This window comes from Heterodontus francisci, chromosome 5 (assembly GCF_036365525.1).
Source record: "Heterodontus francisci isolate sHetFra1 chromosome 5, sHetFra1.hap1, whole genome shotgun sequence".
In the NCBI taxonomy this organism is placed as follows: domain Eukaryota; kingdom Metazoa; phylum Chordata; class Chondrichthyes; order Heterodontiformes; family Heterodontidae; genus Heterodontus; species Heterodontus francisci.
Genome location: NC_090375.1, coordinates 91,300,452 through 91,315,035, shown reverse-complemented (window position 1 = coordinate 91,315,035; position 14,584 = coordinate 91,300,452). Strand labels below are relative to the sequence as shown.

The 14,584-nt window shown below is 43.1% G+C and overlaps 1 protein-coding gene across 3 annotated transcripts in view; it reads left to right on the top strand.

Moving 5' to 3' along the window:
- garem (GRB2 associated, regulator of MAPK1) overlaps positions 1 to 14,584 on the top strand; it is a 163,215-nt gene that overhangs the window by 16,508 nt on the left and 132,123 nt on the right. Inside the window, exon 2 of one of the 3 annotated variants that reach the window (XM_068031757.1) lies at positions 7,609 to 7,749. In XM_068031757.1, coding sequence (XP_067887858.1) covers positions 7,609 to 7,749 — 141 coding nt within the window. Of the gene's footprint in view, positions 1 to 7,608; positions 7,750 to 14,584 lie in introns of those variants that run through there. The other 2 variants (XM_068031759.1, XM_068031758.1) reach the window with 2 other exon arrangements.

The following is a 14,584-nucleotide window of genomic DNA, read 5'->3' as shown; positions in this document are numbered from 1 at the left end:
GGTCTGGAGTCACATGTAGACTAGATCAGCTAAGGACGGCAGAATTCCTTCCTTAAAGGACATTAATATCCCAGGTGGGTTTTTGTGACCATCTGATAGTTTCATGGCACCATTACTGAGACTAGTTTTCAATTCCAGATTTTTATCAATTAATTGAATTTTTAAATTAATCAGTTGAATTTAAATTCCACTGATTGCTGTGGCCGGATTTGAACCCGTGGCCTCTGGATTACCAGTTCAGTGACATTACCGCTGTGCCCTATAAGTGTGATTGAAGCTTTTTTTTGTGATTACTGCTGAAAATGCCAATTTCTTGCCTTGTCCTAGGAGTAAAATCAGACCTCCATGATGTTAAACCTATGCTACAGTTATTTACATAGAAGCCCACAGTAATCTCTGTGGTTTTGGCCCAGCAAACCATTCAGTTATCTAGGGGAATGAGAGATGGGCAACAACAGCTGACCTTGCTAGCAAAGCCCACATCCCAAGAAAGAATATAAAAACAACAACCAAATCAATCCTTAATATTCTGCAAGTCATTGATTTCTTTAAAAGTTTCTAAATCAATCTTGATTTAAATCAATGATCTAAATCAATGAAATTTTTAACTGTCTAGGTCCCAGTGCAGGCAGAAGGATAGGAGAGCCAGCAAGTTAATATCTTATCTTTATTAATTTTCAAATCATGGAGGTAATAGCTATGTGGTTGTTAGCTGTTTTGTTTGCTGAACAGTGGGTCAAATTAGTATTTTTAATCTGAATTTTTAATACTTTGTATTTTGGTATGTATGAGGAGGACATTTGCATGATTCGGTAGTTATAACTTGTTTCAAATCTGGGATTAATTCAGCTGCTGGTCACTGGTTGATCTAATCATGCTCTCGATTGCAAATAAACTAAAATTTGCAGAGGGCATTACCATAAAACATTTCACAGCCGAAATGAATTACTGTTGTAGTTTGTCACCATTGTAATTTAGGAAAACTTATTAATTCAGCCTGTTTTGTAAAGACATGGGTAAGGATGTTCAATCTGCAATTATGAAGCATACTTTATTAGTAATATGAATTATTGTGTTTAATGCTATATTATAACTTGTTCTTCCAACATATCAAATGATGGTAGATTTTTATATTAAGAGTACTCAATGTATGCCCAAATTCTACACATTGAGCTAATTATCTCCACTGTTCATCACTTTATGAAATACACTATGTAATATGTTTTGCAAATTGAAATGTGCATAGGAACAAGAGTAGGTCATTAAGCCTGTTGAGCCTGTTCTGCCATTTAATTAGATTGTGGTTGGTTTGTATCTCGGCTGCACTTAACTGCCTTTTGATCCATATTATTTGATACCCTTACCTAATAAAAATCTGCCAATTTTGGTATTGAAAATTTCAATTGAGCCAGCATCCATTGCCTTGTGGGGAAGAGTTCCAGGTTTTTGGATGAAAAAGTGCTTCCCAATTTCACTCTTGAATGGTCTAAGTCTCCCCCCTTGGTCTGGAAACCTCCATCAGAGGAAATGGGTTCTCTCTTTAGGGGGAGATGGTGGTGTAGTGGTAATGTCACTGGACTAGTAATCCAGAGACCTGGGGTAATGCCTTGGGGACATGGGTTCAAATCCCACTGTGGCAGCTGGTGGAATGCAAATTCAATTAATAAAAATCAGGAATTAAAGAAGCTAGTCTCAGTAATGGTGCCATGAAACTATCCGATTGTTGTAAAAAGCCATCTGGTTCAGTCATGTCTTTTAGTGAAGGAATTCTGCCATCCTTACCTGGTTTGGCTGACGTGATTCTGTGGCTATTCCTCTGAAATGGCTGAGCAGGTCACTCAGGTGTCAAGGGCAATTAAGGATGGGCAACAAGTGCTGGCCTTGCCCATATCCCACGAACACAAGCACACGAGAAGTAGGAGCAGAAGTAGAGATGGCCCTTCGAGCCGGCCCTGTCATTCAGTACGATCATGGCTGATCCTGGGCTTCAATTTCACTTTCCTGCCCGCTCCCAATTAGAGGCCTGCTTTAGGTCGGGAAAAAGAACCTAAGCAGAACCCGAACGAACCACAGCAAGCCAGACCCGGCCCGAATCCCTCCGATTTTGCACCGAGCCTGACCCAACCCTGCCACTACTCGGCCCAACCCGAGCCTGACCCGACCATACATTTACTTACCTTCCTGACATCGAGCCTGCAAGAAGCTGCATCGCATGCGCGAGACGTCATAGTGACGTCACACGCTCACTGCGCAGACTCTGTTTCGTCCTGGACTCCCAGCTCGGCTAAGTTTTTTTTTTAATACTTAGCAGCTGAGCACTTAACGTGTGTGTGCGGCCCAACCCGAACCTGACACACGTCGTTGGGTCCCGTTGGGTTCGGGGCGGGTAGCAGGCCTCTACTCCCAATATCCCTTGATTCCCTGTGAGATCAAAAATCTGTCTATCCCGGCCTTAATTGTATTCAGCGATGGAGCATCCACAACCCTCTGGGGTAGAGAATCCCCAAGATTCCCAACCCTTTGAGTGTAGTAATTTCTCCTCTGAATGATCAGCTGCTTATCCTGAGACTGTCCCCGTGTTCTAGATTCCCTGACCAGCGGAAATAATCTCTCCGATTCGACCCTATCAAACCCTTACAGAATCTTGTTTGTCACAATTAGGTTGCCTCTCATTCTTCTCAACTCCAGAGAATATAGGCCCAACTTACTCAGACTCTCATCATAGGACAACCCCCTTGGCCCAGGGACCAATTTAGTAAATCTTCGCTGCACTGCCTCCAGTGCAAATATATCCTTTCTTAAATGTGGAGATCAAAACTGCTTACAGTATTCCAGGTGCGGTCTCACCAAAGCCCTGTACAATTTTAGTGAGACTTCTTTATTCCTGTACTCCCTTGCAATAAAGGCCAGCATGCTATTTGCCTTCCTAATAGCCTGGTGCACCTGCATGTTAACTTTCTGCGTTCCAACGTTTGCCAGTTTCACACTTTTTAAAGAAATATTCTGCTTTTCTATTTTTATGATCGAAGTGAACAACATGACACTTCCCTACATTATATTCCATTTGCCATCTTGTTGCCCACTCACTTAGCCTGTTCTATATCTCTCTGCAGCCTCTCTATGTCCTTCCCGCAGCTTACCTTTCCACTGAGCTTTGTATCATCAGCAAACTTAGATACATTACTCTCTGTCTCTTCATACAAGTCATTAATATAGATTGTAAATGTCTGAGGTCCCAGCACTGATCCTTGCGGCACCCCACTATTCATTGCCTGCCAACTTGAAAATGCCCATTTATGCCCACTCTCTGCTTCCTGTCTGTTAACCAATCCTCTATCCATGCTAATATCATACCCCCAACACCATGATCCCTTATCTTACCTATTAATCTTTTATATGGCACCTGATTAGATTAGATTAGAGATACAGCACTGAAACAGGCCCTTCGGCCCACCGAGTCTGTGCCGAACATCAACCACCCATTTATACTAATCCCACACTAATCCCATATTCCTACCAAACATCCCCACCTGTCCCTATATTTCCCTACCACCTACCTATACTAGTGACAATTTATAATGGCCAATTTACCTATCAACCTGCAAGTCTTTTGGCTTGTGGGAGGAAACCTTATTGAATGCCTTTTGGAAATCCAAGTATACTATATCTACCGGTTCCCCTTTATCTACCCTACTGGTTACATCCTCAAAAAATTCTAATAAATTTGTCAAACAGGATTTTCCTTTAGTTCTGACTTGTTCTAATTATACTATGCTTTTCCAAGTCCATTGTTAAGACTTCTTTAATAATAGTTTCCAGCATCTTTCCAATGACTGATGTTAGACTAACTGGCCTGTAGTTCCCTGTTTTCTCTCTACCTCCTTTCTTGAAAAGCGGTGTAACATTTGCCAACTTCCAATCTGACAGAACTATTCCTGAATTAAGGAATTCTGGAAAATCAGAGCTATTTTATCCACTATCGCTGCAGCTATCTCTTTTTGAACCCTAGGGTATAGTTCGTCTAGTCCCGGGGACTTGTCAGATTTTAGCCCCTCAAATTTCTCCAATACTTTTTCTCGGCTGATGTCAGTTTCCTCACTCTTTTTAGTCCCTAGGTTACTGCCTATTTCTGGTATAGAACTTGTGTCTTCTACTGTGAAGACAGACATAAAATATTTGTTCAATGCCTCTGCCATTTTTTCATTCCCCATGATGATCTCTCCTATCTCTGCCTCTAAGGGACCAACGTCTAATTTAGCTACTCTCTTTTCACTTTTTTAATTCTTTCATGGGATGTGGGCATCGCTGGTTAGGCCAGCATTTATTGCCCTTCACTGATTGCCCTTAAGAAGGTGGTGATGAGCTGCCTTCTTGAACTGCTGCAGTCCGTGTGGTGCAGGTACATCCACAGTGCTGTTAGCAAGGGAGTTCCAGGATTTTGACCCAGCGACAATGAAGGGACGGTGATATAGTTCCAAGTCAGGATGGTGTGTGACCTGGAGGGGAACTTGCAGGTGGTTGTGCTCCCATGCATTTGCTGCCCTTGTCCTTCTATTTGTAGAGGTTGCGGGTTTGGAAGGTGCTGAGGAGCCTTGGTGCATTGCTGCAGTGCATCTTGTGGATGGTACACACTGCTGCCACTGTGCGCCAGTGGTGGAGGGAGTGAATGTTTGTGGATGAGGTGCCAATCAAGCTGTGTGCTTTGTCCTGGATGGTGTCGAGTTTCTTGAGTGTTGTCGGAGCTGCACCCATCCAGACAAGTGGAGAGTATTCCATCACACTCCTGACTTGTGCTTTGTTGATGGTGGACAGGCTTTGGGGAGTCAGGAGATGAGTTACTCGCTGTAGGATTCCTAGCCTCTGACTTGCTCTTGTAGCCATGGTATTTATATGGCTACTGCAGTTCAGTTTTTGGTCAATGGTAGCTCCTAGGATGTTGATAGTGGGGGATTCAGCGATGGTAATGCCATTGAATGTCAAAGGGAGATGGTTAGATTCTCTCTTGTTGGAGATGGTCATTGCTTGCCACTTGTTTGGCGCGAATGTTACTTGCCACTTATCAGCCCAAGCCTGGATATTGTCCAGGTCTTGCTGCATTTCTACACAGACTGCTTCACTATCTGAGGAGTCGCGAATGGTACTGAACATTTTGCAATCATCAGCGAACGTCCCCACTTCTGACCTTATGATTGAAGGAAGGTCATTGATGACACAGCTGAAGATGGTTGGGCCGAGGACACTACCCGGAGGAACTCCTGCAGTGATGTCCTGGAGCTCAGATGATTGACCTCCAACAACCACAACCATCTTCTTTTGCGTTAGGTATGACTCCAGCCAGCGGAGAGTTTTACCTCAGTTTCCCATTGACTTCAGTTTTGCTAGGGCTCCTTGATGCCACACTCTGTCAAATGCTGCCTTGATGTCAGGGGCCTCACCTCGAGTTCAGCTCTTTTGTCCATGTTTTAACCAAGGCTGTAATGCGGTCAGGAGCTGAGTGACCCTGGCAGAACCCAAACTGAGTGTCACTGAGCAGGTTATTGCTAAGCAAGTGCTGCTTGATGACACCTTCCATCTGATGATCGAGAGTAGACTGATGGGGCTGTAATTGGCCGGATTGGACTTGTCCTACCTTTTGTGTACAGGACATACTTGGGCAATTTTCCACGTTGCCGGGTAGATGCCAGTGTTGTAGCTCTACTGGATCAGCTTGGTTAGGGGCGCGGCAAGTTCTGGAGTAGAGGTCTTCAGTACTATTGCCGGAGTATTGTCAGGACCCATAGCCTTTGCAATATCCAGTGCTTTCAGGAGGAGGCCGAGATGGATCATCAACTTGGCACTTCTGGCTGAAGATTGTTGCAAATGTTTCTCTGCCTTATCTTTCACACTGATGTGCTGAGCTCCCTCATCATTGAGGATGGGGATATTTGTGGAGCCACCTCCTCCAGTTAGATGTTTAATTGTCCACCACCATTCACGGCATGATGTGGCAGGACTGCAGAGCTAAGATCTCATCCGTTGGTTGTGGGATCGCTTAGCTCTGTCTATTGCATGCTGCTTACGCAGTTTGGCGCACAAGTAGTGCTCTGTTGTAGCTTCACCAGGTTGACATCTCATTTTGAGGTATGCCTGGTGCTGCTCCTGGCATGCCCTCCTGCACTCTTCATTGAACCAGGGTTGGTCTTCTGGCTTTATGATATGCTAGAGTGGGGGATATGCCAGGCCATGAGGTTACGGATTGTGGTTGAGTACAGTTCTGTTGCTGCTGATGGGCCACAACACCTCATGGGTGCCCAGTTTTGCATTGCTACATCTGTTTGAAATCTATCCCATTTAGCACGGTGATAGTGCCACACAACACGATGGAGGATATCCTCAATGTAGAGATGGGACTTCGTCTCCACAAGGACTGTGCAGTGGTCACTCCTACCAGTATTGTCATGGACAGATGCATCTGCGGCAGGCAGATTGGTGAGGACGAGGCAAAGTATGTTTTTCCCTCTTGTTGGTTCCCTCACCACCTGCCGCAGACCCAGTCTAGCAGCTATGTCCTTTAGGGCTCGGTCAGTAGTGGTGCTCCTGAGCCACTCTTGGTGATGGACATTGAAGTCCCCCATTCGAGTACATTCTGCACCCTTGCCACCCTCAGTGCTTCCTCTAAGTGGTGTTCAACATGGAGGAGCACTGACTCATCAGCTGAGGGAGGGCCTTTATAGCCACTCCAGGCGCTGCTTCACAAACCACTGACCACCTCCAGGCGCGTATCCATTGTCTCTCGAGACAAGGAGGCCGAAGAGACTAGAGTGACAGGCTCTTCCACAGGTGCTGCAGATAAAATTGGTTGTCGGGGCTGTTACACAGTTGGCTCTCTCCTTGCGCTTCTGTCTTTTTTCCTGCCAACTGCTAACTCTCCTCGACTCGCCACACTTTAGCCCCACCTTTATGGCTACCCGCCAGCTCTGGCGATCACTGGCAACTGACTCCCACGACTTGTGATCAATGTTACAGGACTTCATGACGCGTTTGCAGACATCTTTAAAGCGGAGACATGGACGGCCGGTAGGTCTGATACCAGTGGCGAACTCGCTGTACAATGTGACCTTGGAGATCCTGCCATCTTCCATGCGGCTCACGTGGCCAAGCCATCTCCTTGATCAAAAATCATAGTCACTGATAAATCCAATAGGAAATTTTGAGTAAAGAAGTTTTTTCTCAGAGTAGTAATAATGTGGAACAAGGAGTAGTTGAGGCAAATAGCATAGATGCATTTACGGAACAGCTAGATAAGCAAGAGAGGGAAAAGAAATAGTAGAATTAACGGGTAAGGTTAGATGGAGAGGTGTGGCAGGAGGCTGTTGTGGAACGTATGTGATAGTATAGATCATTTGGGCCGAATGATCAGTTTCTGTGCTAAATTCCCACTGTATTGTTGCATAATTCAAATTACTGGATAGTTTTATTTGAGCATGAATCACTTTGAATTTTAATGAATAGGCTAGATATGCAAATTAAACTGAGATGGATAGTTGTCATTGAAATGTCTTCTATAAACCAGCTAATGATTTTTAACTGCTGTCTTTGCTAATGAGAATTAAATACTTTTCTTCACAGGGGAAAGCGTGGAAGGGATTCATGAAAATGATTTGGTTTTGCTTCATTCCTGTCGACAGTGGACTACTATAACTGCTCATAGCTTGGAAGAGGGTCACTATGTGATAGGGCCAAAAATAGAGATTCCTGTTCATTATGGAGGTAAGACTTGAATGAACAGACTGCTACCACCAAAAATGCTAATCTGCTTAATGGCAGTTGTTGACAGTTTTGTTTGATGATGAATATATCAGGAATATTTCTTTATATGAGCAGAGCCAAATTCTATTATGGACTTATTGTTGAACTATTGTGTGGCCTTCCAGAACCTTGCTCACAAAGGAAATTTTCAATTGACTTAGCCTCAACAGCTTTTTGGGCAAAGAATTCCAGATTTTCTTGAAGAGGCAATTGATTAAAAACGCAATATACTTTGATACAGTTCTGTTCAGATGTGTAGACTACATTAACATCTACAAAATACTATTTTCCTAAGGAATAGAGCAATTTTCTTGAATTTGAAGCTTGATATGATTGTGATCCTGCGCTAAGCATTATATATGCTGCCATAACGGAATTCTGAATAAGCTTTGTGTATGTGTAAAGTGAATAGAATTGCTAATGTACTTCTGCCTGTCATTTTTTAAAAATTACCATCAACATCATAATCATACCAGAGCTGCTAATTTGCATGTAGGCAGATTAAGCAGACTGTAGTTGTACTTTTCTGCTTCCTGCAACCTGATTGCATTTCTTAGACAGCAGTGATGGACTTGATAGACGTTAGCTTTGATCGTAGCCTGGTATTCTTTGAGGCGGTGGCGAAGAATTTTAAAATTGGCAAACTAAGCTTTTAGTGCCAGCATTGTGGGGTACCTTATATATGTTTACACCTGTTTTCTTTTTAAAAGTTATTTTTGTGTTCCTCAAATAAGAAGCGTTACTGCTGGGAATTAGGATATCTTCATTTCTTTCACGCAGTGGCAGTATCAAGCACTTCATGTTACACCTACCTGTATTAGATGCAGAATAAATCTCCTTGTATCTTCCCACCCACCCAAAAGACCTCAATGAGCAATTTCCACTGCACTAATGCGACATTCAATATTTCCCAGATCCGCTATCAAATTAGGGATATTTTTGCATCCGTGCTTAGGGAATAAATCTGCCTAAACTCATTTCACAGAGGATTCTTTCAGCCAGGGGCATTTCACTGCATTAATAATAACAAAGTGCTGGAAATACTCAGCGGATCAGGCAGCATTTGTGGAGAGAGAAGCAAAGTTAATGTTTCAGGTCTGTGACCTTTCATCAGAACTGGCAAAGGTTAGAAAAGAATTGGGTTTTAAGCAAGTGAGTTGCTCTTGCAGAGAGCCAGCACGGATACGATGAGCTGAATGGCCTCCTTTTTGCTGTAACCGTTTATGATTCTACGATATGATACCTCATTGCCGTCTACAGAATAATCAAACTGTGCTTTTCCCACAGTATGTCCTTGATGGAGATTTTAAATGAAATTCAGCTCCGCTACAATTGGGGCAGTGTGGCATCATTTGCTGAAATTGGCTCATCTTGTTAATAACTGCTTCCAGAGACTCCTTTGTTCATTTTCATTTATGCTCACTGTTTGTGGACATTAGATCACTGTGTGTTTGTTCTCGTGACTTTCTTTTGATTCTCATAAGCACAGAAATGTGATTGATGTGAAGAGGTTTTAGCTGTCTATTTTTGGTGGCAAAACCTCACTCAGTGGCTGAACCTAATGACCAGACCTCCAGGGCAGTTTTTCATCTATCTACAGAGTAGTGATAATGAGTGACTTCAAATATTCTAATGCAGACTAGGATAGTAACAGTGTAAAGGGCAAAGGTGTGTGAGGCATTCCTGAAATGTGTACCAGAGAACTTTTGTGATCATTATGTTTCCATAAGTGTTCAAATCCCACCATGGCAGTAGGTGGAATTGAAGTTCAATTAATAAATTTAATTAATTAATAAAAATCTGGAATTGAAAGTTAGTTTACTGGCACCATTACTGAGACTATCATTGGTTGTTGTAAAAAGCCATCTGCTTTACTGATATCCTTTAAGGGAGGAAATCTGCTGTCGTTACCTGGTCTGGCCTACATGTGACTCCAGTAATGTGGTTGACTCTGAAATGTCCTAGCAAGCCACTCGGTTGTCAAGGGCAATTAGGGATGGGCAACAAATGCTGGCCTTGTCAGTGATGCCCACATCCCATGAAAGATATTAATGACGTTAAGTCAGATAAAATTAAGCAATTTGGAGGGGTGAATGATTTACATATCTTCTAGCAATCATTCGAGCGAAGATCAGTTTGATGTCAAATTTTGTTTGACTGATCTAATTAGAGTACCATAGTAGCACATGTGAGCATCTTTTTAATTTTAATTTATTCTGCCCACTTCATTTTTGGAGGGAGCTGTTTAAGTGTTTTGTGTTACTAGTAAACACAGTCCAAGCTTTCACAGCTGATGAGTATAAAACACTGGTTTGGCCTCAACTGGAGTATTGTGTCCAGTTCTGGGTACCACACTTTCAGAAGGACGTTAAGGCATTAGAGAGGGTGCAGAAAAGATCCACGAGAATGGCTCCAGGGATGAGGAACTTCAATTATGTAGAACGGTTGGAGAAGCTGGGTCTGTTCTCTCCTTATTGAAAAGAAGAGGAGGAGATTTGGTAGAGGTGCTCAAAATCATGAGTGGTCTGGACAGAGTAGATGGGGAGAAACTGTTCCCATTGACTGAAGGATCTGGAACCAGAGGACACTGATTGATTTAAGTTGATCGGCCAAAGAAGCAATGGTGACACGAGGGAAAACCTTTTTACGAAGCGAGTGGATAGGATCTGGAATGTCCTGTCTGAGAGTGTGGTGGAGACAGATTCAGTCGAGGCCTTCAAAAGAGAATAGGATAATTATCTGGAGAAAAACTTTGCAGGCAATTAGGGATGGGCAACAAATGCTGGCCTTGTCAGTGATGCCCACATCCCATGAAAGAATAAAAAAAATTGAACAATGGGAGGCCTACAAAGAAGAGATGGTTTGTGTACAGAGTAGACATGTTCAAATGAGGGGGACAGAAAGGCATCCAAAGCTGGAGCTCCCTAGCTGTCTAAAGATATAGGAGTTAAAATATGAGACAAAAAGGAGGCTTATGGCAATTGTAAGGTTCATCATTCAGCTGGGTTTGCTACTGAATTTAGAAAGTACAGAGGAGATCAAAACCTAGAAATAAGGGATGAAGGTGGAGAATGAGAATAGATTAGTGGCTAATATAAAAGGCCTCAGCCGGAGTATTGTCCTCAATTCTGGACATAACACTTCAGGAGGATGCCTAAGCCTTGGAGAGGATGCAGAAAATGTTTACTAGAATGATAGCAGGGATGAGGAACTTCAGTAATTTGGAGAGACAGGAGAAGCTGGGGTTGTTGTCCTGAGAGCAGAGCAGGTTAAGAGGCAATTTGATAGATGACTGCTTTTCCAAAAGTAAATAAGGAGAAACTGTTTCCAGTAGTAGAAGAGTCAGTAACTGGAGGACACAGATTAAGGTGATGTAAAAAGAACCAGAGACAACACGAGGTAACTTTTGTTTTTACACAGTGAGTTGTTGGGATCTGGAGTTCACTACCTGAAATTGTTGTGGAAGTAGGTCCAATTGTAACGTTCAAAAGCGAATTGGACAAATACTTGAAGGGAAAAAAAATTACAGGGCTATGGGGAAAGAGCAGGGGAGTGGGATTAATTGGATTGATCTATCAAAGAGCCAGCACAGGTATGATGGGCCGAGTGCCCTCATTCGCTGATTTTGTTTTGAACCACATTAAATTGGAAGGATTATTGACTGAAATTACAGCAACAATTTGTTTTCTTTCCTGTAGCTGTAACTGCAGCCTGTTACACAATATTTAGATTTCTTCAAAAGGATATGGTTATTTTTGTTTTATGATTAGTTCTGTGAGCAACCAAGTTAAGTATGAAATTGTACCAAATGAAGTAAAACTTTTCAGGAGCTTTTAAGGAACTGAGAATCCACAGTTAAAAACAGGCTCTTAACCTGAATTGAAAGGGAGATTTTCTAACTGGGTGATGCAGTGGATTAAACTCAACTTTCAGCTCTAGAACCTGGTTTTCAATCCTGTTGAGGGCTGAATATTATGCATTTAGAGTCACAGAAAGTGGCCACTTGGCCCAACGTGACTACACCAGTTGAAAAACAAGCCATCCAGCCTAATTCCACTTTCCAGCATTTGGTTTGCAGCCCTGCAGGTTTATCCAGACTCATTTTAAATGAGTTGAGGGTTTCTGCCTCTACTACCTTTCGGGCAGTGAGTTCCAGACTCCTGACATCCTCTGGGTGAAAAAACTTTTCCTCATCTCCCCTCTAATCTTTCTACCAGTCACTGAAAATCTATGCCCCCTAGTCACTGCTCAAGGTAAATAGACATCCACTCTATTTTGTATTTGTCAGTCAAATCTCCCCTCAGCCTTCTCTGTTCCATGGAGAACAACCCCGTCTATCCAGTCTTTCCTCATAGCTACCTTTATGCAGGCCCCTACCTGCCAAGAATGAGGCACATTAATTTCACCCCATGGACATTAAATTTCAAATTGTTGCTGGGAAGAAGAGAAGGCCTGTGACAAAGGGTTGCCAGGACCCTGGTTAAAAAGACATTTTTGCATATCAACAGACAGTGGGAATAAAGGAGCTATCCCCTGCTCCAATGCAATCCACAAACAGACGTGTTTGGGCTGGTTGGTCACATAGAATATAAAACAAAATACAGCACAGAAGGAGGCCATTCAGCCAATCTGTCCACGCCTGCCAAATAAGCTATCCACCCAAACTAATCCCACCTTCCAGCACCTGGTCCATAGCCCTGCAGGTTACAGCACCTTAGGTGCATGTCCAGGTACCTTTTAAAAAAAAATTGAGGGTTTCTGCCTCCACCACCGATCCTGGCAGTGATTTCCAGATACCCACCACCCTCTGGGTGAAAAGGTTTCTCCTCTTGTCCCCTCTAATCCTTCTACCAATCACGTTAAATCTGTGTCCCCTGATAACCGACCTCCCCGCCGGGAAAACAGGTCCTTTCTGTCTATCTAGGCCCCTCATAATTTTGTACACCTCAATCAAATGACCTTTCGGCCTCCTCAATTCCAGAGAAAACAACCCCAACCTATCTAATATTTTCTCATAGCTGCAACTCTCAAGCCCAGGCAACATTCTTGTAAATCTCCTCTGCACTCTCTCCAGAGCAATTATGTCCTTCCTGTAATGTGGTGACCAGAACTGTATGCAATACTCCAGCTGCGGCCGAACCAGCGCTCTATACATGACTAACCTGCTTGGCAATCTGGGTTTTTTTTTTCAAGGTTGTGCAGTGTTTGAACTGGCAAAAAGCATTTTGCTCCTGGACTGAGAAGAACTCTCCTGGCTGGCTCGCCACAGGCTCTCCTGCCTGTCTGTCTGCTCCCATCTCTTTCTCACAGAACTCCAAAAACCCACTGAAGACACATGAACCCCAAGAGAGAAAAGTCTCCTACAGCGAACAAGGTTTAAGAAGAATACTGGTCCCCAACAGATCTACCTACAAGCAAGCACACTACAGTGAGCTCAAATACCTGTAACAAAAACTAGTGCCTCAAACTTTTCCACTTTATTCTCTTTTCTGTTCCTATCTGCATGTGTGTATCGCGTATGCTTGCTAGCGGCGGCTGGTCGTGTATCTATAGGCGTCAACCGAATCAGAGTTTAATAAAATTTCACTTTTCTTCTTTAAACCTAAGAAAGCCTGTTTGTGCTGGTTTCTTTGCCTTATAATTGGAAAGCGGTGAACAAGGATTCACCAAGGGGGAACTAAAAACACGGTGTGTTTAAAATTAAACACTGTTAGAGTAAGGCCAGGTGAATGCTGAAGGGGGCCCCGAGACCTCTTTCTCACCTGATCGTAACTACATTTTTCCAGTCCTGGCAACATCCTCATAAATCTCCTCTTGTACCCTCTCCAGTGCAATTACATCCTTTCTGTAATAAGGTGACCAGAACTGTACACTCAAGATGTGGCCTAACCAATGATTTATACAATTCTAACATAACCTTCCTGCTCTTATATTCTAAACACACCTAATAAAGGAAAGTATTCCATATGCTTTCTTAACCACCTTATCAACCTGTTCTGCTACCTTCAGGGATCTGTGGACATTCATTCCAGGGTCCCTCAGTTCCTCTACACCTCTCCGTAATCTCCCATTAATTGTGTATTCCTTTGCCTTGTTTGACCTCCTCACATGCATCACCTCACACTTCTATGGGTTGAATTCCATTTGCCACTTTTCTGCCCACCTGATATCTTCCTGCAGCCTACAGCTAGCCTACAGCTATCCTCACTATCAACGACACAACCAATCTTTGTGTCGTCTGCAAACTTCTTGATCATGCCCCCTACATTTGCATCCAAGTCGTTAATATATAGCACAAGAAGCAGGGGAGTTTAACTTTGGTGACTGTGAAATGAATTGGAGTGAGACTACCTGAACAACAAAACTTGCATTTATATAGTGTCTTTAATATAGTAAAACATCTCGAGGCACATCACAGGAGTGATTATCAAACAAAATTTGTCCCTGAGCCACAGATATTGGAACAAGTGATGAAAAGCTTGGTCAGAGGTTGGTTTTAAGGAGCATCTTAGGACAGAGAAGTAGAGAGGCTTAGGGAGGTAATTCCAGAGCTTAGAACCTGGGCAGCTGAAGGTGTGGCCACCAGTGTGCAGCGAAGAAGATCATGGATGTGCAAAAGGCCAGAATTGTTGGAGTTGGCTATAGAGATAGGGAGGGGTGAGGCCATAGAGGGTTTTGAAAACAAGAATGAGAATTTTAACATCACGGTGCTGCTAATGCAGGTGAGCTAGCATGGGGATGATGGGTGAATGACACTTGTGTGAATTAGGATATGGTAGCAGAGTTTTGGATGACC